General features: G+C 42.7%; 1 protein-coding gene across 4 annotated transcripts in view; it reads left to right on the forward strand.

Annotated features, from left to right (window-relative positions):
- Positions 1-26,068, forward strand: part of DUSP16 (dual specificity phosphatase 16) — a 96,699-nt gene that overhangs the window by 45,681 nt on the left and 24,950 nt on the right. For all 4 annotated transcript variants that reach the window (XM_039499505.1, XM_039499497.1, XM_039499510.1 and 1 more), the window contains 2 exons: positions 2,465-3,061; positions 4,334-4,472. In XM_039499505.1, coding sequence (XP_039355439.1) covers positions 2,831-3,061; positions 4,334-4,472 — 370 coding nt within the window. In that variant the 5' untranslated portion in view covers positions 2,465-2,830. The remainder of the gene's footprint in view (positions 1-2,464; positions 3,062-4,333; positions 4,473-26,068) is intronic.

Below are 26,068 nucleotides of genomic sequence, written 5' to 3' on the forward strand. Positions count from 1 at the left end.
TCTGCCCTGGGAAATCTGCAGGCCCACCCCTATCTCTGCACTGTTCGTAGTTCAGGATTAGGGCTGTAAAATGGTATGTTCTACCCTGGATGTATTATGGCTAGATTTAGATGAACACTAAAAGAAATTTGAGGTAAGATATTTTTTTTTTAATCCAACAACTTAGTATTGCAGGTGGGGTTGTGTTCAAAACCTCTTATCTTTGCATGTGCATTGTGTATTAAATTTCAGAATTTTTTTTCTTTCAAAAATTAGTGCTTTGAAGTTTATAGAAATGTTTCAGTGCTTAATTTGTACCCCCCCTAAGACGGGTGGGCAAACTTTTTGGCCCGAGGGCCATGTTGGGGTTGCAAAACAGTATGGAGGGCCGGGTAGGGAAGTCTGTGCCTCCCCCAAACAGCCTGGCCCCCGCTCCTATCCACCCCCTCCCACATCCCGCCTACTGATTGCCCCCCTCAGAACCCTCAACCCATCCAAGCTCCTTGTCCCCTCACGGCTCCCGCCCCTAACTGCCCCCCCTGGAACCCCCCTGCTCCCAGTCCCCTGACTTCCCTGACCCCTATCCACACCCTGACCTCCTGACAGGCCCCCAGGGACTCCCGCGCCTATCCAACCCCCGCCCCTGCTCCATGTCCCCTGACTGCCCCCAGGAATCCCCCACTCCCCGCCCCCTTACCATGCTGGAGCCAGCCACACCCCCGCACTGCCCAGCAGGAGCAGCAGGCCAGAGTGCTGAGGCTGTGGTGGGAGGAGTGAGGACAACGGGAGGGGCAGAGAAGTAGCCTTCCTGGCTGGGAGCTCAGAGGCCGGGCAGGACGGTCCCGCAGGCCGTAGTTTGCCCACCTCTGTCCTAAGAGACTGATTGTTCTGGGGATTTCAATTTTATTTATTTTTTAAGCCTCTTCCCTCTGTCCCTTTTCTCTAACAAGCCTGATGATTGGATTATCCTGCTTACGTATCATCAGTCTGGTACAACCACTAGCAAATTAAAATTGCCTGGTTTGCAGGTCAGATACTAGAAGCCTAGGCTATAGCTAGTTGACATGACAAAGATTTGTACTTTGCTTTTGTATCAAAGAGGTACTTCAGTTTTACATAAGACATTTCCCTAAACAACAGAAAACAGCAGCACTACACTGCAGAACCACATATAAACTAGAGAATGCAACCACTTGTATCTGAGAAGGATATATTGCACAGATTTAAAAACAAATGGTTCATTTTGGGTATGTCTACACTGCAATTAGACACCTGTGGATGGCCCATGCCAGCTGGCTCGGGCTAAGGGGCTGTTTAATTGCAGTGTAGACATTCAAGCTCAGGCTGCCGCCCGAGCTCTGGGACTTGAACATCTACACTGCAATTAAACAGCCCCTTAGTTCAAGCCTTGCAAGCTTGAGTCAGCTGGCACGGACCAGCTGTGGGTTTTTTATTTCAGTATAGACATACCCTTTGTGGTCCCATTAGCCATGCTGAATTTCTGGCAGGTTTGCCCTTGTCTGTTAACCCTAAACTGTGTCAGTTGCTGTGCCCTGTGTACATATCCCACAGGTTCCAGAAGCAGTGTCCTCTGGGAGACTTCAAAAAGCAACTGATCGACTGTATCGGGAGGCAAAGTTGAACCATTTCATCTAGTTTGTCCACCACTCTGGCACTAAAGCTGTTTAAGCTGGGTTGGTTCAGGTTAAGCCAGTATTTAGCTCTGCTGAAGTCCCCTCCAAATGGTATTTAGCATGCATGTAAACTGTTTGTAACGCACCTCTCACAAGTGCTCCAATTAGACTGAACAAACAAGGCTTAGCAAGGTGAATTTCTCTAGTGTAGACAAGAATTATGTCATTGGTACTGTATGTTGAATGATAAAACCAAAAAGTTTGGGTCCTGAAGGCAGTGTGTTGCTCGTTTGTTCTCTTCACCCACCTTCTCCAAAGGGGAGACGATATTCCATTTTAGCTCCTGACAATTTCCATTCAAATTTTTGCCCTCACCTTAAGGTGAAATTTTCAAGAAAGACAGTGCACAAAGTCACACAAAAAATCCTTTTCAAAGTATCAAGGTCTTACATTTCCCTAATAAATTGTAGATCTTCTTCTAGGTGTGTTGCAGCAGATTTAGTGAGAAGTTTCTTTGAACAGGAACACCAGTGCTTAGAGCAGTGTCGCATAAGTCTATTCTATTGCACAGTCTTACGAAGAGATTGTTCCAGTGGCAACAAAATTCTTCAGTTAAGACTGACTGATTGTATTTGCCCCAACAGGGTAATTGTACACCCGGGATAATTGGAGTAGAGTCAGAGCCCACACTTCCAGATATTACCCCTAGCTCTTTGGAATGTACAGCAAAGAAAATGTGAAGTTTCAAGTGTATATTAAAAATGTAAAGTCCACAGAGCATGGGCTAGATTGTGATAATGTCAAATACTGTATACTGCAAGCGCTTTCTTTTTTCTTTCTTTGTCTTCTAGGCCCTCAGTCCAGTGCAAAGCTGGGAGCATAGGTAAAGAATGATGTAATGCCGTGGCAGCCCAAAAGCATCTTTTGTTTGAATTGTGCAATGGCTACTCCGTAGTCGTCTCCTCCTGATGAATCAGATGTGAGGGGCTGCTTTGTGGAATGAGCCCTTTGTAACAGCGCATCAACTGGAAGCAGAAGGAGACATTCAGTTGGAGGGCTCTTTCTGAAAATGGGTTTAACTTTTCTTTTGCCAGTCACTACCAGCATGACCTCATACACTTTCAGTACAATGGAGTGGCTAAGCCTTTGAGTACATAGCCATTACATCATCTCTGCAAATTAGAGAGGGAGGTGGTAAAAGAGGCCTTATTGTTGTCATGGCTGATGAGATGATCAGGACTCAACTCATGGTTGCTGAGAGGTTGGTGGCTTTACTGGAAAGTGGCACAGAAAAATTGCTACTGATTGATAGCCGTCCCTTTGTGGAATACAATACATCCCACATCTTGGATGCTATCAATATCAACTGCTCCAAGCTTATGAAGCGGAGGCTGCAGCAGGATAAAGTGTTGATTACAGAACTCATTCAGCATTCAGCAAAACACAAGGTAAAGATTTTTTTTTTTGCCCCTTTTTTTTTAAATTGTTTTTATTTTAAGGCGATGTGGAAGTAAAACTTAAAAAAAAAAATTAACCTACATCGTAGTGAAATGAGTAATGATGAGCTGCAGTCTTCCACAACATTATTATCTAGTTCCCAGGAGCTACAGTAAATAAACTATTGGTGGAATTATGCTATAGGTGATACAATAAGGTTTAAGAATTACTCAAATAAAACTCCCCATCAGTTTACTTTTCTATAACCCTCTTAAGGGTTTTTCATGTAGTATGGTCCTTATATGTAGCTAATTCGTATTTCAAGTATATGTTTTTGCAAATTAAACTTCAAACTTCTTGGTGTATGAAATACAGTGAATGCTATGGTAAGGAGCCCCCCAAGAGACCAACACAAAAATCCAGTTGTTGGAAGTTGTTTTCTTTTATACATGTGGAAGAGAACTATATTTAATACTTCCAAGGATTGTTTGGGATTGTCTCTTTTTTTCGGGCAGCAAGGATTGCTTATTAAGGGGTTTCACTATATGTTGTGGAAGGAAATGTGTAAATTAGAAAAAACCCACCCATTCCGGGTAACTGTAAAATATCTTTTGTTTGGATTTAAAAGGTAAGCATTTCAGAGTTAGGCCAATGAGAGAAAATTTGAAGTGTAACTTAAGTGAATCTATTTGTGGATTTTATTTAAGAGGTCTGTTAATGTTTCCAAAATATTTTGGGTTGGGCAGAAAAGATGGCAGGGGAGGGGGATGGCGGCGGCGGGGGGGCGGGAGAGAGTGAATGTTTGCATAAACTTTTTGCCTCAGGTTGACATTTTATACATGGTGTAATCTGGAAAGTCTAATTTTCAAAAAAGTTAATCAAATTTTATAGATGTAATAAAATATACTTTGTAGCAGTTCAAGGTTTTTTCGATAGGTAAATCGTTTGGGAGAAGAAACTAAAGGTTTGTTGCTTTACATTTGAATGCAAAACACCTTAATTTCAGGTAAACTTTTTTTTTAAAGTGGCTCAGATTTGCCCAGTGGATGAACCTCATGCAACAAGCTTCAGCTCTGATCAGATATTCCATTTACTAAACCCTGAAGGGATGCAGTACAGTCAGGTCTAATAAGAGGTGTAAAAATGTCAGTTTTGTTTAAACCTGAATGTAAAATCCAGATACTAGAACCACTGTACAGTAAATATGTAGGGTCTCTTAATTCTGTTTGGTAAGGGGGAAGGTTTCCTATCCTTTCCCTTATCTGCAATTATTTGCTTTTCAGATTGAGATTGATTGCAAGCAGGAGGTGGTGGTATATGATCAAAGTTCCAAGGATGTTGCCTCTCTCTCATCTGACTGCTTTCTTACTGTACTACTGGGCAAGTTGGAGAACAATTTCAACTCTGTTCACCTGCTTTCAGGTAGGATGCAAGAAAACCACTTCAGTGAGGGAGGGTGTAATTCTTTATATGTAGAGAGAGTGCACACTTTTTGCTTTTTTTGCACGTATTAAGAAAAGTGTTATACTGAACCTGCTGTAGTCAGTTCACTTAAGTTTATACATGTAACTGTAGGTTTAATAAATAGTCACAGTACTATGTGCAGATGTATCTGCTGCACATGCAAGCATCTCTATAAAGCTTAAGGTCCTGACTTCTATTTACACTGGGGCTCTTTACAGTATTCTGGCTCTGTAAAATGAGAATTGGGTCCTAGGCCTTTTTAGCTAGAAATGCTGATTATATTTGACCCTGAAGCAGCTTTAGGAATGCAGTTCCTGGCTCTTAAAGCCTTTTATATACTTGGGGGGAGGAGTGTCCCTCCATCGCTGAACTGGAGCATAGAACTAAAATGTCCACACTGTGGAAACAAACACCATATTCTCAGTCTTGTGTGGTTTTTAAAATCTGTTCTCTCCCCTTTCCCCTGCTCTCAATTCTCCCCAAGTCTGAATCGGAGAAACAGAAACCTGCCCTCCAAAAAACACAACAAAAACCCTCAGAGAAATTACTTGAGTCATTGGGAAGGGAAAGGTGCATAGAAATTAGGGAGAAAATGGTTATAAGAAAATGGAATGCAGAGGGAAGGGGGAAAGGGAAGAAATTCTAAAGAAATATTTCCTAGTAGCAGGAGGCTGCATTTGAGGTTTTTCAGTGACTTCATCCAACAGTGGTGGTGAATTGCTTTGGTTGCTGATAGAAACTGAGGAAATTGCCAACTCTAATTTGAGAGCGGGGTTTGGGGATCTCAGGGAGATCTTCCAACAGAGAGAAACTCAACTAAATGCCTGTTGCTATTGATGCAGTGAAAAGTCTCCAGTGCTTGAAGCAAAATGAAGTTATAGTTATTTGACTTCAGTGGGAGCTATGCACAGACACAGAGTAGACTTGTTTAACTGTGTCTGAGTGCTCGGAGACTAGTTTTACTTCTTGACTGTCTTATAAAGAGTTATGCTTCTGAGCTTTAGTTTCTGTCTCTACAGCCAAGTAATTCTTCTTGTCTATGAGACCCCCCCCCCTCAGCCCAGTAAACAGGAATAGTTTTACCCTCAGGGCACTGGATACATTTATTGAGAAACGCTGAGATATGTGACTAATGCTTTATTAAAATTGAAACTGTTTTTGTTTACAATGGACTTATTAGAAGCAGTTCATGCCACATCATGAAATCCTTTTTCTGATCAAATGTTACAAGTGTCTAACCTGTCCAACTGGCTATGTTGAGGATGCTGCATCTTCCCCCACCCCCCTCTTTTTTTTTTTTTTTTTTTAAACATACGCTGGACTGTTGCATCATGCCACAATACAAAGTAGTCATACTTAATGCACCCAGAGGGAAGACGTACCAAATTCTTACTTCTAGAAATGCCATACAGCTCCATAATAACTAAGGGACAGATCACCTGCAGAGGAACCTGAAGGAGGCAGCCAGAGAGAACTCCATGAGGCTCACCTCCCAGCTTTTTCAGGGAACCGTCATCCTCTAATGGGGGTGGGGAGATCAGTCATGGGATCATTGAGGAAAAGACACCTAAGTTCTGTGGAGATTGACACTCTGTGCATCTATTGTTGTTTTCCTACTGGTGAAATCGCTTGTGTCCAGGGGCGGCTCCGGGCCCCAGCACGCCAAGCGCGTGCTTGGGGCGGCATGCTGCGGGGGGCGCTTCGCCGGTCGCTGGGAGGGCGGCAGGCGACTCCGGTGGACCTCCCGCAGGCGTGCCTGCGGAGGGTCCGCTGGTCCCGTGGCTTCGGTGGAGCATCCACAGGCGTGCCTGCGGGAGGTCCACCGGAGCCGCGGGACCAGCGGACCCTCCGCAGGCACGTCTGCAGGAGGTCCACCGGAGCTGCGGGACTGGCAGAGCACCCCCCGCGGCGTGCCGCCGTGCTTGGGGCGGCGAAATTGCTAGAGCCGCCCCTGCTTGTGTCAGCTGTGATGGAAGCACAGTAGGACTCAGTACTGCTTTGGAAACGTACGTGTGTGTGTGTGTGTGTGTGTGTGTGTGTGTGTGAGAGAGAGAGAGAGAAAAAACACGGAAAAGAAACACGGAAAGCTGGGTGCTGAGCAGGGGAGCATGTTCAGTCTCCTGCTCTTCTTCCACCCCCAACCTCCATGTGCCTCCTAATCTCCATGGAGAGAAGACCCCAAAGAACAGCCACACAGACTCTTCTGTGGCGTCTAGGTGAAGAGTGAGTGATAGTGCAGAGGGAAAGCATCCTAACTCTCCATGGCCAGGGCAAATCCCACTTGCGTAGGTCATGTTTACACTAGGAATAAACGTTTATTATTGGCATGCTAGTTATGTGTTTAAAATTAAAACTTGCCGGGCCTGGTCTAAACTATTAGTGTTAGCTGATCAACGTAAACCTAGGCTCCCCACTGAAGTTGAGCCCCGACCAGCTAATGTGTGACTACCCTAGTGTAGACAGGACAATATATACTTTAACATGTATTTAAAAACCTCTTTTCTTAGTGAAGGTGAGGCTGTAGATTCACCCTCACGTAAAGTGGGGATAATCTGGTTTTTGTGGTTACAGAGTATAAACATAGTTGAGAGGTGGAAATATTTACTAGTAGATTAATAACTGTGCTATTTCAGGAAAGATGAGCCAAATAAGAAACGACTATGGAAAAAAAATTGATATAACTATTTGTATACTCAAACTACACTGCTTCATCGCCAAGTTTCCTTCTTTTATATCCAACTTCCTCTGTTTTTAGTATTTGTGTAGGAAAATATCTTGTCCAGTCTAAAATTCTGTTTATTTTTAATAGAAGGCTTGTAACTAAAAAAGGAGCAAGTCTTACACAAGTGGTGGACAAGGCTATAGATTAGGCCACAGTAGGAAATGTAATCTTAGAAAAGTTGCCTTCCCTGCTTGAGAGTATTTTAAGTATGAGTCTAATGGAATGAATCTCTCTTTTTGCCTGTTTAAAAAAAAAAAATTAGTGTAAAATTTAGTTTAAAAAAAAAAAAAGCAATAGCTTGCTGGTGCCTTGCTCTGTAGAAGACTGGATACAATTGTTCTTTCAGCAAGTTGATGACAAATCCTTCTATAACATTTATGGCTAATAACGAGCTTAGGGGTCAATGCACCTTGCAGAAAGGAAAAACTTAAGTCTAAAGGTTTTTCTTAATCACTGTGTAGCTTATTTACAACGACCTGAAATAAATGTTTTGTGGGATCCATTGCTGAGTGTTCAATGTGTTTGGCTTTTTTTAAATTGAGGTTTAATATGAAGGCGCGCTCCCCTTTGAAGATTACTTTTAATTGAAATTACAGATGGAAAGCTCCTTAAAGGGACACTATTAGCTAAAACCCTTGATTTGACCTAGTAAAAACACTTAATCTTGTAGACAACATTCTTAGCATTCTAAAGATCTGTTTTGACTTTTAAATTTATTACTGTGCTCATGATATTGAAAAATGGACACCCACTGCTTATCCCTTTTTCCAGTGCAGACAGTGGCACAACTCCCATTGACTTAAATTGGATCAGGATTTTAAAAAAGAAAAAAAAATTGTGATTTGGACATTCTGTTCCTACCTCTTAATGTCTTAGCCAAGATCTTTTTTTTTTTTTTTTTTTTTTAAGCCACTATTGTTGGGGTGATGCTGCTTGTTGCAGGAGCAGATCCATAATACACATGTATAAATGTCTAGATCCAGGCCTAATTCTGTAATCCTTTGACACAAACATAGTTCCAGTTACTTCATTGGGATTGCTTTTGGGTAAGGAAGGGTGGCAGCAATAGGGCTCATTTTGGTGGTAAGTCTCAAGGGCCACTTTTTACTTCGGTCAGTTACTGAACTGCCACATGCATTTGATGCGCCCATTACTCCTAGGGGAATTCTGCGCCACTGTGCAATGCAGAATTTTGTAGTAATTAATGTTATGCACACAGAATTTTCTTTCCCCTACAGAAATGGGCTGCAGTGCTGCTAGCCACCACTAGGGGCCACCAGACCCAGCGTAGCTCAGCTCACACATAGATACTGCTGAGGGGAGGGAAAGGGAGATAGGGGGCTCCTGGTAGCTGCAGTTATCAGCATGCCCTGAGAAATGGAGAGGGCAGCGTGCAGGAAACTCCATGCAAGCCTGGAGCATCAGGCTGTTTCTCCCTCAGGATCCTTGGGTTTGGGGTGGGGGAGGGGGAGAGCAGTTGTCTGGGCTGGGGCGCTTATGGCTGGCCTGTGGGGGGGTTGGAGGGTGTGGGTATCTGGGATGGGGAGGTCCTGTGGCTTAGCTCTGAGGGAGCGAGGGCGGGGGGTTGGGTGTATTGGCTGAGGGAGCCCTGCTGCTGGGCTCGTGGGGCAGGGGAAGGAGGCAGAGAAACAGGAAGTGGGTTGTCATAGGGGTTTCTTTAACATTCTGCTGCTGGGGGAATTTGCGTATGTCTGTACTGTCAGCAAGTATATCTGTAACAGGTATTTTTAAATAAATTACCAAAATAATTGAAACTGGTGTGATTTATGTAGTGGTGGGGGTTTGACAAAAAAATGTGCAGGATTTTAAAATATTGTATGCAGAATTTTTAATATTTTGGTGCAGAATGCCCTCAGGAGTAACCAATGTAGCACTGTAACTGGCATCTTACAACTGCGCATAACATGAGTGTGGCTGGTCTAGAAAACTTGCATAAGAGAGTGTGTACACTAGCGCTAGAACACTACATTAGAAGGGTGTTAAGGTTGCACTCATTTCTGGCATTTCCTAGTTACTAAGGTTACCTGTGCAACCCTAATTTGGCCCCCCCGTACATATACATTATGATATAATAGCTAATTACATGATCCCATACTATTTTTCCATAGGTCCTCTGCCTTATGTGAATTAAGCCTGTGTAGCAACTATTTTTGTATCTTTTTCCATTCAGTGTGTGGCTCCATGCATTATTGGACACATCCTTCACCCATGCACACATAGATCATCAGCAGGGTCAGGATCTGTAGTTCCCCAGAGCTGTCCCCTGCCACTTGAGTAATGGTGTAAGTCTTAGGGCTAGTCTACACTTACCAGCCGGGTCGACGCGGTGAGTTTGACTTCTCGGAGTTCGAACTATCGCGTCTAATCTGGACGCGATAGTTCAAACTCTGGAAGCGCCGCGGTCGACTCCGGTACTCCACCACTGCAAACGGCGGTGGCGGAGTCGACCTTGGAGCCGCGGACTTCGATTCCGCGGCGTCTGGACGGGTGAGTAGTTCGAACTAGGGTACTTCGAATTCAGCTACGCTATTCACGTAGCTGAATTTGCGTACCCTAGTTCGACCCCGCTTCTTAGTGTGGACCAGCCCTTAGAAGATAACAGTCTTCTATTATGTGACTAGACTAATGGAGTGGGATGGAGATGCACTTTGCCAGTGGGTTTCACAGCTATTTGCTAGAACGTGTTACCTGGGAACAGTGGTTCAATTTTAGGTTCTGTGGAGGAGTGTGATCTAGTTGCTATAGACTCTTCTGCTCCTCACCCATCTCTGGAATTCAAGCCAAGCAGCTTCCTCCTTCTCCTTGTTGCATGGGCACTACTGGAAGAGATTTGGGAGCATAGGACAGATGGTCTTTCTGCTTTCAGTTCTGGTGCCTGGCACCACACTGGCCTCAAGCAGTTAAATGGAGCAATTGCAAGAGTCCTGCTTGGCCCCTGAAGCCCTGGGAGGGAACATGTGCAGTTAGCTGCAGACAGGAGCTGGAGCATGCCCAGTGCAGATAAAATCTTTGGAGAATTTAGCTGCAAAACTCTAACTATCTTTTTTTTCCCCCAGAAGCTTATAACTTGGCCAAAATCGGACAGTTCCCTCTCCACCTCCACCCCCCTGCCCGGGGGCAGCAAAAAGCTCATCCTTTTCCTCTGGCCAGCCCCCTTCACACTTCAGTTCTTTGCTCTGAAGCCTGGAGGTGCAAGAGCTTTTCAAACAGTTTAAGGGCCATTCTTTTAAATGGGCAAAGCAGTATATTCTTCCCTCATCTGAGAAATGGCTGAATTTATTTTTTATAAGACTCCTGCATGGAAAAGCTCAGCCTGAATGGCTGAAGTTTGACAAAGTTATAAGAAACTGAAAACAGTTTTATAATGAGAAGTGACAGGCAATTTTAGCTACAGACTTTTCTGCCAGCATCACTTATGATTTCAGTCTACTCCTCCAACTGGATTGTTAGCATCTGTGAATTTCATTCTCAAGGTATGAGAATTTATTGATATTTACTCAAGTGATATGCACTGACATGCTTTTTGTGACTTAGTATCTTTTAAAGTGTGTCCTGTGCTACAGCCAGTGCATAGTAACTGTTGGTTTTCTCCCTAGCCCTGCCCCATCTCAATAGAAAAAAGAGAGAATTCAGACTAATTTTAGTTGTATGCAAGACACACAAATGGAGCCAAAAAACTTCTTTCTATGGCCTTGTTTTCACAGATTATTCTTAACATTTGCCACATAGAGCTCCATTGGTGGCAGTAACACTGTGTAAACAAGATGTGCTTGGCTTCTGGTATCTTTACCACCATCTACACTTGTTCTGAGCAGAGTTGGATGAGATGGTAGTAAAAACACTAGTACAGTAGAAACTCAGAGCTATGAACACCTTGAGAATGGAGGAGTTTGTAACCGTAACATTTTGTTCAGAGTTGTTCTTTCAAAGCTTTACAAATGAACATTGACTTAATACAGCTTTGAAATTTTACTGTGCAGAAGAAAAATGCTTCTTTTAGCCATCTGAATTTAAATGAAAAGCACAGAAACAGTTTTCTTACCATGTCAAATCTTTTTTTAAAAAAACTTTTCCATTTATTTATTTATTTTAGTAGTTTACATTTAAACACAGTGCTGTACTCTTTTCTTTGGTCTGTGCAGCTGCCAGTACTTCTAGTTCTAAATAAGGGGTGTGGTTGATCAGTCTGTTCATAACTCTGAGGTTCTACTGTACTCTGCTCACACTAGAGCTTCCACCATTTCTGTCACTGGTGGAGCTGCATCTGAAGTAGTGCAAGAGTAGGAAATTTTAAGAAAAAGTTCAGTATAGATACAGCCTGTCATTGTAACCTATCTTTGAAATGAATAGGGCCACTCATGTGAGTGAAGAGTTACAGAATTAGGGGGGAGATTTTCAAAGGCACATATGATAGGTGCCTGATCGCTATTTGAAAAAATTTTCCTGAAGACATTTTTACTTTTGGCACAGCCTGGGTAAAGACCTGTGTGCTCTTAAGCTTCCCTTGGTCTGTGTCTTTTGGCCTCTCTGGCACACAGTTCCTGGGCATGCTCTCCGTTACCCCTACACAGAAGTAGGACGTGCTGGCCTAGGCCCCCAGGATGAGCGCTGTAAAGCATCCCAGACAATGGGGCCATGATCTGGTTAGGAGCCTTCTACTCACTGCTGTAATATAATGGATTTGGTTTTTAATCTGCTCCAAGAACTCAACAAAAATCTGTGTGAAGGGATAGAACAGGAGAGTGCAAGGAAAAATGTCTGCTGAAATGTCAGTGTTCCTAACCGAGCTCTGTTGCGTGAACTTATGTAATGGAAAATGGCAGGCATCCCTGTTTAGCTGAGCTGGAATGCATGAATTGTAATGATCTGAGTAGATTTGCAGTTCATTTAAACAAGGTGGAAACATTGCAGATTCATAGAAGTTTAAGTCAGAAAGCTGACAACTTTATTTTCTTTGGTACTTATTTTTCTTTGGGGAAAAAACTGCTGTAGCTTTAGATAAGCATTTTAATATGTATAGGGGAAAATATGGAATGGGAACACAGTTTTGAAGGTGCTACTCATAAGCCACAATTTGAAGAATATCTAATCCTACATGAAGCAAAGTACCACTTCACTAAAGTTGAGGTATTTGTATACTTACGGGTTTTTATATTAATACTTAATTTTGCTATTGAATGGTACATAAGGCACCTCTACAACTCCCACACGCCCTCAGTCTCAGTTCAGCTCTTGTTTGCAGGACAACTACTTCTTAAATTCTGGTTTGCTTTTATGGTCTTTGGTTCTAGGCTAGTCTTTTTTACATAGTCTTAGCAATTGTGCTGAAACAATCCACAAGTGAAAATAGAAATGAGGTAGATAAAAATAGATGTTAGACTTGGTTATCAGGCAAAACATTCTTTAATGTTGATACATAGCTTTAATTTTTTAATGGGCTTTTTGTTTCAAGGAGTACTAGAGTCCCACTTACAAATGGAAGTGGCCCTAGCTGAGGAGGAGGAGGAAAAGAAGAACAAACCAGAAGTTTTTTGGTTAAGTGGGACACCTTTCATCAGTCAAATGCTATCACTTGCTCCTTCTTTAGTGGATGCTTGCTGTTTGGTTTTTGGTCTGTCACCTGGGATTTAGATTCTACCATCTCTCACTTCCCATGCCTCCTGACCTAAAATCAATTAAATGTATATTTAACACTGAGATTGGGAATGGCTATGCATATTATCTAAGTCAAGATTGGCAATGCTGAGAAACTGGCAGAAAGATGAGTCATTTTTTCTTTTCCCACCTGCCCATGTTGACAGAGAATACATTGAAGAAAACTTCAAAGAGAAGTTCTGTCTCCCCTTTTAACTCAGATAATCTCTAACAAGAATCCGAGATGGGGAGGGCAGGGAGGTTGTGGAAAATCAGACGGTTTGAATGACACTAAAAAGGGTGATACAATCTTTGTAACTGCTTTTCTTGGGTATCCCCAGTATGCATTGTCTCTGGGCTCCTCCAACAGGCCTTCTACTGTTTCAAACAGACACTGTTACTGATTGATCTCTGGTTTCAATCGAGTAGCTAAGGAAGGAATTCTTCTGTGAATCTTGCCATGTAACCATATATCTGACTTTTGGTTTTCCAGCCGGATGTGTTTACCAGACTGCTGGGATATTATGCTAAATATTTCACAAGAGAGAAATATATATTTTTTAAAAGGATGTGCTGTTTCTTTGGACTTAATTTATTAGGTGCTCTCTGTGGATTTCCAGTACCCTCATTCACACCTCTAAACCAGGGGTTCTCAAACTTCATTGTGCCACCACCCCTTTCTGACAACAAAAATTGCTACACGACCCCAGGATGGGGGACTGAAGCCTGAGCCCACCTAAGCCCCGCTGCCTGGGCAGGAGGGCCAAAGCTGAAGTCCAAGGGCTTCATCCCCAGGCAGGGGGCATGTAACCTGGGCTCGGGCTTCGGCTTCAGCCCCAGGCAGTGGGGCTCAGGCTTCAGCCCTGGGCCCAGCAAGTCTAATGCTAGACCTGGCGACTCCATAAAAACAGGGTTGCAAACCACTTTAGGGTCCTGACCCACAGTTTGAGAACTGCTGCTCTAAACAGTGGTATCTAAAATTAACTTAGTCTCTCTTAGTTTGAGAAAGAGACAGCTTGAATTCCTTTGATATTTTAACCTCGCACAACTGGGGAGCCTCATTATAAAAGTCAGTTTTCTCTCACCCTCTCCCAAATTAAATTTCTTCTCTCTTCCTCTCCTCCTGGGCTTCTAGGGTTGTCACCCATCCAGGTTTTACCCAGACAGTCTGGTTTTTGGCTTCTGTGTCCAGATGCCATTTAGGGTTGCCAGGTGCCCAGTTTTTGACCAGAAAGTCCAGTCAAAAATGGGACCTGGTAACCATAAATGGCTCCCAAACCACAAGTCTGGTTACCACGCGGTGGGGTGAGGGGCTGGGTCATTAACCCGCACCAGCCCCTGCTCAGCCAGGGCTGCCTCCTACCTGTAGGCAGTCTCCTTGAGATGATCCAGCGAGTGGCAGGAGTGTCCCGTTACCAGCAATTAGAAAGGTGGCAACCCTACAGCTCCTCTACCAGATTTTTGGCAGAGAAGAACTGCATTGGGCTCCCTTCAGAGCTTGTGATGTTGCTCATCTTTGACAGAAGTGCGAGGAGTAAATTAAGTGATGAGTGGAACTGTCTGTTCTTACTAACTTTTCCTGTTTCAAGTTGAATTTCCTGACAATCTCAAAAATGAGTTTTTTGGTTTGGGAGGAGATACGGTATTAACACATGCACACATGACTCTGGCTTTCTTGTGCTTTGTCCACGTGTTTTCAACTCACTTAAAAAGGGCACTTATCTTTAGACGCTTACGGGAAAATTTCAGTTGTTGAGCCCCTAAAGCACTTGAGGGCATTAAATAATTAGTGTGCAGTATGTATTAATCTTCTCAAAGTAACTTTAAAGGGATGTTAGGAGGAAGGATTGTCTAGTGGTTTGATTTATTTGTATTGTAGTTATGTCTAGAAGTCTGAGCTGAGGACAGGGCCCTATTATGCAAGGCATTCAATGAAAAGACTAATTCTGCCCCAAAGAATTGTTTCTTGTCACACACTTAGATTGTAAAAGATGGATACAAGAGATAGTGGGGAGTACAAGGTAACAGAGAGACTACTCTGATTAGTGTAAGTCAGTGATTACAGCCCTCCAGCTGCCTACTCATTGTTGAGTATTTTCTAGGCATCACAGCAGAGGTGAGTTTTTTTCAGAAAGATTTGAAAGAGGTTAGCGTAGTGGTCTTGTGGAACATTATAGGAACTTCCTTCCATGCCAAAGGGGTTGCGTGAGAGAAAGGGCAACCATGAAATTGGACTGCTGGGCAATGAAGGCTGGCACTGGCAGAGCAGGAGCAGGGATTGACCACTTATGACCAGGTAAGAGAGGAGTTAGGGCAGGGCTAACCGATGTATGTACTTAAAACTGAAGATGAGTCGCTTGTGCTTGTGGTGAAAAGGGGATGTTTGAGGTAGCTGGAGACCAAGAGTTATATCATCTGGATTTTGAGTTATAATTTATTGCCAGGGACTTCCTGTGTGACCACTGTGCCTTTGTCCCCCACATATAAAATGGAGATAAACACCTACCTCACAGGGGGTGAGGAGCCTTTATTAAAGGGCTTCTGAGCTGCTCTCAGCAAACATACTATGTAAATTAAGTATTTTTAATCAGAATGTGCCAACATTTACATTTTTGTTGAAATCTTCCTGGTTATCTTTTGTCAGCACTACCCCTTGAAGTGTGTATGAAGGCCTAGCTTGAACCAGCTGAAGGAACTAAGGCGTGAATACACCAGTACTCAAAATAAGTCACTGGAACGCAGTCTTGGGAGAGGAAGCTTCTAATTTTATTTTCCTAATTTAAAATGCCTTTGCAGTAGGATTTCATCTTGAATGGTGTAAATGGGTATTAGATCGTACTGGTAAAATATTTAAGTTTCACATTTCTGTGATTTGTACTTTACAAATACAGATCATAGATCCAGAACCTAGTAGAATTTGTTGTTATAATAGAGGTGGTTGTCCCTCTTTAGTGATAGATGCTGGTTTGATGGCCCCGGAGAAGGGAAATTTTGTCTACAGAACTGATGTAGTACCTGCAGCAGCAATCAACAATATTTTTCCCTGTGTTATCAAACTACCACATTCTCATAGACTCATAGACTTTAAGGTCAGAAGGGACCATTATGAGCATCTAGTCTGACCTTCTGCACAATGCAGGCCACAGAATCTCACCCATCCACTTCTATAACAAATCTCTAACCTGTGTCTGAGTGAGTTACTGAAGTCCTCAAATTGTGGTTTGAAGACCTCAAGCTGCAGAGAATCCTCCAGCAAGTGACCCGTGCCCCATGCTGCAGAGGAAGGCGAAAATCCTCCAGGGCCTCTGCCAATCTGCCCTGGAGGAAAATTCCTTCCCGACCCCAAATATGGAGATCAGTTAAACCCTGAGCATGTGGGCAAGACTCACCAGCCAGCACCCAGGAAAGAATTCTCTGTAGTAATTCAGATCCCAACCCATCTAACATCACATCACAGACCACTGGGCATACTTACCTGCTGATAGCCTAATTTTGGCAATTAATCTTTGATTATCCCATCATACCATCTCCTCCATAAACTTATCAAGCTTAGTCTTAAAGCCAGATATGTCTTTTTTCCCCCACTACTCCCCTTGGAAGGCTGTTCCAGAACTTCACTCCTCTGATGGTTAGAAACCTTCATCTAATTTCAGGTCTAAACTGCCTAGTGTCCAGTTTATAGCCATTTGTTCTTGTGTCCACATTGGTACTAAGCTTAAATAATTCCTCTCCCTCCCTAATATTAATCCCTCTGATATATTTATAAAGAGCAATCATATCCCCCCTCAACCTTCTTTTGGTTAGGCTAAACAAGCCAAGCTCTTTGAGTCTCCTTTCATAAGACAAGTTTTCCATTCCTTGGATCATCCTAGTAGCCCGTCTCTGAACCTGTTCCAGTTTGAATTCATCCTTCTTAAACATGGGAGACCAGAACTGCACACAGTATTCCAGATGAGGTCTCACCAGTGCCTTGTATAACGGTACTAACACCTTCTTATCTTTGCTGGAAATACCTCGCCTGATGCATCCTAAAACTGCATTAGCTTTTTTAACGGCCATATCACATTGGCGGCTCATAGTCATCCTGTGATCAACCAATACTCCGAGGTCCTTCTCCTCCTCTGTTACTTCCAACTGGTGTGTCCCCAATTTATAACTAAAATTATTGTTATTAATCCCTAAATGCATGACCTTGCACTTTTCACTATTAAATTTCATCCTATTACTATTACTCCAGTTTACAGGGTCATCCAGATCTTCCTGTATGATATCCCGGTCCTTCTCTGTGTTAGCAATACCTCCCAGCTTTGTGTCGTCCGCAAACTTTATTAGCACATTCCCACTTTTTGTGCCAAGGTCAGTAATAAAAAGGTTAAATAAGATTGGTCCCAAAACTGATCCCTGAGGAACTCCACTAGTAACTGCCTTCCAGCCTGACAGTTCACCTTTCAGTACGACCCGCTGTAGTCTCCCCTTTAACCAGTTCCTTATCCACCTTTCAATTTTCATATTGATCCCCATCTTTTCCAATTTAACTAATAATTCCCCATGTGGAACCGTGTCAAATGCCTTACTGAAATCAAGGTAAATTAGATCCACTGCATTTCCTTTGTCTAAAAAATCTGTTACCTTCTCAAAGAAGGAGATCAGGTTGGTTTGGCACGATCTAACTTTTGTAAAACCATGTTGTATTTTGTCCCAATTACCATTGACTTCAATGTCCTTAACTGCTGTCTCCTTCAAAAATTTTTCCAAGACCTTACATACTATAGATGTCAAACTAACAGGCCTATAGTTACTCTGATCACTTTTTTCCCCTTTCTTAAAAATAGGAACTATGTTAGCAATTCTCCAGTCGTACGGTACAACCCCTGAGTTTACTGATTCATTAAAAATTCTTGCTAATGGGCTTGCAATTTCATGTGCCAGTTCCTTTAATATTCTTGGATGAAGATTATCTGGGCCCTTCGATTTTGTCCCATTAAGCTGTTAGAGTTTGGCTTCTACCTCGGATGTGGTAATATCTACCTTCATATCCTCATTCCCATTTGTCATCATACCATTATCCCTAAGCTCCTCATTAGCCTTACTAAAGACTGAGGCAAAGTATTTATTTAGATATTGGCCCATGCCTAGATTATCTTTAACTTCCATTCCATCCTCAGTGTTTAGCGGTCCCACTTCTTCTTTCTTTGTTTTCTTCTTATTTATATGGCTATAGAACCTTTTACTATTGGTTTTAATTCCCTTTTAATTCTGACCTAGAGGGACCAATTCTAGGATTGTGAGAGTAGTTCTGTCTCTATGCCCAGGGGCGGCTCTAGACATTTTGCCGCCCCAAGCATGGTGGCATGCCGCGAGGGGCGCTTTGCTGGGTCCTCTGGTCCCGCAGCTCTGGTGGACCTCCACCGGAGCCGCAGGACCAGCGGACCTTCCGCAGGCATGCCGCCGAAGGCAGCCTGCCTGCCGCCCTCCCGGCTACCAGCAGAGCGCCCCCCCGCGGCATGCCGCCCCAAGCACGCGCTTGCCGTGCTGGGGCCTGGAGACGCCCCTGTCTATGCCTATTCAGTCTTTGCATGTTAAAAGTGGTTTTAAGGACCCGTCTCAGTTTTCTCCTACAAACTAATTGTGACCATTAGCAGTGCCAATTTTCCCATCATTCGGGTACCCCATGGTCAAGGTGTGTGGTACAGGCCTCTCTTTGTGCCAAGATGATGATGAATTTGAACAAGAAAATAACTCCTCCTGAAGGAGTTTGTGAAAACTTTTTATCCCTTCTAGGTTTGGCCCTATATTGTTTCCTGAGTTAGCTAGGAAGGGAGCTGAAACGCCTCTGGTATTAGGATTCCTTAACAATCATAACACATGTAAACTGTATTGGGAATCTTAAGTGTTTTGATGAAAGGGAGGTTGAGCAGCCACCACTTTTCAGATCCATAGCAACAGGGTAATTAAATAGGAGACTGGATTTTGGCAGAAGTCTGTGAATGGAAGTAGAGGCATGTATGCAAGGAAAGCTGGCTTTACAGTAAAGATTTGGGGGGGAGGGGGGGCGCAACTGAGTTTTCTGCCACCCACAAGCATTTTGGGCTGCTAAACCACTGAAGGCTTTTGGCACTGTAACGTAGTTTCATAGAAACTCAATTTGAGAATCATAGCCACAAGTAATGAACTAAACAAGTCTGCACTAGAACGCACTGTGGTACATCAATCTGTTGAGAGTGCTGCGACTGCTGCCTAAAATGAACGGATGTTGATGCTTTATTTAAAACTGTGAACTCATTGAGGAGAATCCAGTTCATTCTAACAAGCTACTTAATGAATTGATTTAGGTTTAGCCAATTATGTCTAATTGTAATTTCTTGTAGAGCTGTATCTTCCAAACTCAGTTAATAAGTTTACAGAGCCAAAACAAAAAGCTCAACTATAGTGGATTATTTTTTCAGATAGGTACAGTCCAACTGAATTAATGTCAACATCCATTTACCAGACTCTTTTTTTTTTTTTTTTTTTTTTTTTTTTTGGACATCTAATATCTTCTTCTGTAGGACCAGACCTTTCTCCAAACCAAAAAAAAATAAAACTGCCAAGGCTGAATCATATTTTTGCAATTATTTGGTGCTGAAAAGTGAAATCCATTATGCATCTGTCTGTCTGTCCATACTTACTCTGCAAATAGGTTGTGGTGAAAAGCCACTTTGACAGTAAAGTAATTGACATTAAGTACTCCTTTGGAACTGGCAATCATTTTTTCATACAATAAATAAGAAATTGCAATTTAGCTTTGATGAATAGAAACAGATTTACATTTAGTTTATTGATATAAGGTGAACTCATCTGTGTTACCATATTTTTATTTGCAGGGCACAGGTAATCTTTCAAAACCTTCATTTAAAAAGACCTTCAAATTTCTGCACTTATTGGAGGGATTGTTGGTTGTCGGTGCATAGTTTATACTTCTAGGAAATTCCCCTCTTCCCACCCTTCCCCCCCTCCACCCCCTGATAGTTTTAAAACAAATAAAAGGGGCTTTGTTTTGTTGTTTGATTCCAATTTCACAATAAAGCACGGAAGAACCTGAATGGCTCAATAATGCTATTTAAAAACAAATATTTCAAAGTTCTTCTTGACTTTTTCAGTCTCTCTCTAATTTCAGTCCTTTGTGCATTTGGCAGTTGCCCTAATTGCTAGGGCTACAAAGAATAGCTTGCCAGATATTTCGAACAGAGGATTACCCTTGTGGTTTAGGCACCCTTAGTTAGAAGGTGAACTGAGATTTACCAAAACTTGCCTAGGAGGTTAGGACCTAGGCCCAGTCAAGTTTATCAAAAGCTTCAGTGAAACTTTGTTAAACTACTAGCTTTGTTAATGACCTGTAGATCTTCTTGCTACAGTTTCAACATGCCCATGTGATTGATTTACTATTTGCAAGGGCTGGAGTGGTAGTGGAGAATGGGTGGTGTTTAGAAATGAGTGCCAAAAGAAAAGCACATTTTCTCTTCTGAAGACAAACAGCAGGGTGCTGCAAATCTGATCTTGCCAGTAGCCTAGTTCCAATTGAAGTAGTTATGGAGATTAAGTTTGCCTTGGCAGAAAGGCGATACACACGTTCAGGGCTGGCCCACAGCATTTTGGGACCTGAGGCGGGGAGCTCAAATGATGCCCCCTCGCTTGGCCCAAAACTTTGAAAGGTCTCAATTCTGCCTTCTTCCTGTTCTACTCCTCTCATGGTACTGCTCTGCTACCTACCCCAATAAAGGAGAACTAACAACTTAAAATACCTTACTTAAAATTTTTGAACAACACTTAACTTTCAAACACCTGAACAGCAAATGTAACTTTTCTTGTCTGCATAGTAAACACTGGCATTTTTATCTGTTTGAAAAATCAAAGTGGTGCTTTCCGTGCCTTCTTGGTGGCAAAGATTTGAACTGCTTCCTGCTGAAGGTCCACAGTCTGGGCCAGCTCATGCTCTATTGAGATGGTTGCAAGGCCGACCAGCCTCTCCTGTGTCATTGTGGAGAGTACATGTGTTTTTTATTAACCTCAGCTTAGAGAGGCTGCGTTCTCCACTGGCAACTCTTACAGGAAGTGTTAGAAGTATACGCAGAGCAACAAAAGCATTTGGAAAGAGGGTGGTCATCTTATTTGTGCACATATATTCCAGAACAGCCTTTGGAGTTGATCCTGCTGAAATGTATCTTGAAAGGGCTTTCAGTTCACCTAAATCACTTGCATCATTATCGCACATGTCATCATGTGTTAACACTGTCTCTAGTGCCCTGCATTGCTGGTGTAGGTCGTCTTCAGGTATAGTGAGGAGTTTTGGAATATCATACAACATCCCAAATATACTGCTGTGTTCCTTGAGCTGCATGAAACATTCAACTGACTGTATTGCACAATCTAGCACCTGGTTAAAGAATTCAACTTTGAATTGTTGTTTGGAGGTCTCTTATGGGATTATTCCGTGCCTCGTAATCAAAATGTATTCTTCTTCGTGACTCTTGCATTCTTGAATGGGTGGGAAAATAGCATCAGTGTGAAGTTCCTCTGCCAACTTCTGTGCACTCTTCAGAAAGTTTTGAAATCCCTCTGTGACAGTGTACCCCATAAGGCTTTATGGGTGTGGTGCTTATAAATGTATGTATGATATAACTGGAATAGGGTTTTGCTACATATGCCTTGTAACACATCTATGTAAAGGTTATGATCTACTGGTTATGTTCATCCTAGTTGTATGCAGACACCATTTGTGTGTTCAAAGTTATGAACATTGGCTGTATAATTGCTTGATTTCTAAGTGGCCTTAGGACATTTGGTCACTTCTTGGGAAAGGAATGTGCAAATTAGGTGCTCAATCAGGAAGCACTTAACAGACAAAAGAGCTTGGAAGACTCCAATCCACATAAGAAGTCTACCTGAGGACATTCAAGGTAGCATGTGGGTAATGGCTACTACTCTGCCTGTTGGTATGCATACTTCCACCTTTTCATGTTCTCTGTATGTATAAATATCTCTTGTCTGTGTGTTCCATTCTATGCATCCGAAGAAGTGAGCTTTAGCTCACGAAAGCTCATGCTAAAATAAATTTGTTAGTCTTTAAGGTGCCACAAGTACTCCTGGTTTTTTTGCGGATACAGACTAACACGGCTGCTACTCTGATACCTGCAAGTCCTGAGTCATGCATGGTCATGTGACTTGCCCATGTGATTCCGAATCTCCATTTTGTGACTGGATTCTACACAGGGTGAGGAGGGGGTCTCCACCTACAAGAGAGAGTCTATTTAAACCCCTGAGAGACCCCTCCATTTTGTCTTCAGCTGGCTAAAGAAGGAGCCTCTCCACCCCCGGAGGATACTTGAAGGAAACTAGAACAAAGGACAGTAACTACAGGGGGTGTGAGTGATTGCTGGACCCAGGCTAAAAGGAAATTAGTCTGTAAAAGGGAGCATTGTGGAATGGTGAGGATCTTATCTGTATTCAGTTTGATTAGACATAGATTTGTGCATTTTATTTTATTTTGCTTGGTGACTTACTTTGTTCTGTCTATTACTACTTGGAACCACTTAAATCCTACTTTCTTTATTTAATAAAATCACTTTTTACTTATTAATTAACTCAGAGTATGTATTAATACCTGGGGGAGCAAACAACAGTGCATATCTCTCTATCAGTGTTTTAGAGAGTGAACAATTTATGAGTTTACTCTGTATATACTTTATACAGGGTAAAATGGATTTATATCCCATTGGGAGTTGGGCATCTGAATGCTAAAGACAAGCACACTTCTGTGAGCTGTTTTCAGGTAAACCTGCAGTTTTGGGGCAGACCCTGGGTCTTCGTTGGAGCAGACAGGAGTGTCTGGCTCAGCAAGACAGGGTGCTGGAGTCCTGAGCTGGCAGGGAAAACAGGGATAGTAGTAGTAGTCTTGGCACATCGGGTGGCAGCTCCCAGAGGGGTTTCTGTGATCCAGCTCATCACACCCTCACCTGACCGGTAAGACTGTAGGTATGACTTTGCTTTGTCCAGTTGTTCCATTGCTCTAGATATATCAAGGTCAACACCTTGGAGTCTCTTGCTCCACAACACTATATTATGCCACAACACTAACCCACACAGAAATTTGAAGTTATGTATGTTTCTGGTGATTCCATTTCCCTCTGCCACTGTTTTCTCATGAACAGTTCCTGTCATAGCATTATCCTCCATAATGGCAACTATGGCATCATCTATCTTCCCAGTTTGGTGTTTGATAGGTTTTATCGCCTCCACTCGACTTTCCCATTGTGTGGCACACAGTGGTTTCAGTGTCAGAGAAGATGTTTGCAGATGTTGCTTCAAAATTTGCCATACGTGAGTTGATGCAGAGAAAAATACATAGCTGCTTTGAATAGGGTGACCAGATGTCCTGATAAAATCAGGACTGTCCCGATTTTTAGGCATTTGTCCCGTGCCCCGATCAATGTTTGGTTGGGACGCAATTTGTCCCGATAATTCAGCAGCCTCACTAGAAGCTGATGCTGCATCACTGACCACCAAGTTCAATAAATGAGAACTGCATGGGACAAAAAAAGATCGAGGGTTTAACTCTCAGATCCGTGTCTGCACTCCTCTGTTCTTTCCTCTCATGTTGGCACCATTATCTTAGCCCTGACCTCTCATGTCAGCTATCGCAATTCCCATATCTTCCACCTTTTTAAGAAGCACATTTGTCATACCAGCTCCTGTAGTATCATCAATGTCAATAAATATTAGAAAATGCTCCGTGACAGTTACCATTGCAGGGACGAGTATCAGAGGGGTAGCCGTGTTAGTCTGGATCTGTAAAAGCAGCAAAGAGTCCTGTGGCACCTTATAGACTAACAGACGTATTGGAGCATGAGCTTTTGTGGGTGAATACATCCGATGAAGTGGGTATTCACCCACAAAAGCTCATGCTCCAATACGTCTGTTAGTCTATAAGGTGCCACAGGACTCTTTGCTGCATTGCAGGGACATTTTCACTAGATTCTGTTGTTGTTACAAAACGCACCATTAAAGTCATTTGTTCCGTATGGCTGACGTCAAGTATCCAGTCCAGAATAACAGAGTAATATCTTGCTGACTTCAAATCTTCTGTTTGGCTTTTGTTGCCAGTAACTGTATGATCTCATTTTGAATTGTTTTTCCAAAGTACAGTAACTCCTCACTTAACATTGTAGTTATGTTCCTGAAAAATGGAACTTTTAAGTGAAATGATGTTAAGCGAATCCAGTTTCCCCATAAGAATTAATGTAAATGAAGGTGTTAGGTTCCAGGAGTTACTGTAGTGGTGTGTGTACATTTCTTGGGTGGTGACTCTTCTTAGATGCTGCTGGAGTACAGCATCAAACTCAGCCATCAGCTCCAAAATGTTAAGGAAGTTTTCCATTGTTTGGCACATACAGCTGATCTGAAGTGCCATGCAGTGCTAGATTTTGGGTAGCAAGCATTCTCACAATGGAAATGAGCCTTTTCAGAACATTTTGCCAGTAAAGAGACTCTGATGCAATCTTCTCTTGATGCTGATCATCTATGGTGGCTTTTAACCTTAGTCTCATCTGAAGCTCTTTCCACCTATGGAATGCTCTCTGGTGATTTGCTGCCTTCTCGCGGCATGCCAGATTTCTAGCCAGATTTTTCCAGTCCTTTGTTCCTGTAGAACCGAATGTGGCTGGAACATTAGACTGGAAGAGAACAGAAACAGTATGCAGCATTCTGGGTTTTTGAGCACATAAGCCATGGCCTCTCCACTTTGTCACTATTGGGAATTTTACGCCAGTAATGTGTTGGATGGAAACTTCTATTTTCATTGTCTGTCTTTTGGGGAACATGAAGTTTTTCACTTGCTGTGGCCCATGCAGTACAAGGAAGTCCCTCGGGCTACTGCTCAAGTGGGTCCACAGTCCTGGATCATCTAGGCTTAAGGAACTAAACTCAGCAGCAGCTGTTTCTTGCGCCTCCACCACACTCTTCTCTGATGTACACTTTTCTTCAGGAATGTGCATGGTTACATCCATTTGAGATGGAGATATGGATGCTGCAGCAGCTGCCAGGTCACCTGCACTCTGACTAACTGGAAGATCAGGCATCTCCTCACCACTCACGTCCTCACTAGGCCCGGAAGGCTCACCATGAACATTTGTGTCTATCTCAGGAGAGCTCCTTCCTGATTAGATAGAAAAGCTTCCTTTGCTTGCTTTCTTCTGAATGCTGCCCCAGAAACGGGGGAGGAGCGCATGTCTCCAGGGCAGCTGAGTTCAAAACAATGAGCCGAGCGGTCGCTTGAGGCATTATAGGACAGCTCTGGAGGCCAATTACAGTGCAGAAAGCAATCAAGTGTCCACACTGGCAATAGAGCGCTGGAGCCTCTGTGCAAATAGCCTTACGACTCTCATGGAGGTGGTTTTTTTGCAGCGCTGCAACAAAGGAGTTTCTGCGCACAAAGTGGCTTGGCAGTGTGGACCCACGTCTGCAGTTTGAGCGCAAAAAGCTGCTTTACTGCGCAGTAACTTACCAGTGCAGACAAGCTCTAAGAGACTACCATCAATGAAACTCTTCTAATGTAAACCTCTCTTCAGCTGAGCTTGTTACCGGCAAGTCATTTGGATAAGGAATAATATTTTGGAGACTAATATTTAGCACTCAGTTATTGAAGACTGATTGAGATCTTTGGCTAATACTCTATTCCTAACATAACAAAATGAGACTTCTCTCTTATCTTGATTTGTATCATACTTACTGTCTAACTTTGATATAGCATTGGCAAATAAACAGGTGTACTGAATAAGTGGCTGAGTACTTTTTAATGGTAATATGTAAATTTGTTCATGAGGCATGAGAGTAAAAAGCCCATGCTTTAGTTTAATTTGGTTTCCAGCATGCTAGCTAGCCAGATTTTGCTAGCACATGTTTGCCAACAACTATGTTGAAGCATGATTTTTAAACTCTGTAAGGCCAGTGCAGTTGGAGCATATAGCATGGGTTTTTAACACTAACACAGTTCTCCTGCCCACACAGGAGAAAGGAATAGATCTTGAACTGTGCTTACATGTTTGTGGCTAACAGTCTTAACCTTGTCTGCACTAGCATTTATCTTCATATTTCCTACCAGCAGAGCTACATGAATGGTGGGAATGCTAGTGTAGACAGGTCA

The sequence above is a fragment of the Mauremys reevesii genome, linkage group 1 (assembly GCF_016161935.1).
Source record: "Mauremys reevesii isolate NIE-2019 linkage group 1, ASM1616193v1, whole genome shotgun sequence".
Lineage (NCBI taxonomy): Eukaryota > Metazoa > Chordata > Testudines > Geoemydidae > Mauremys > Mauremys reevesii.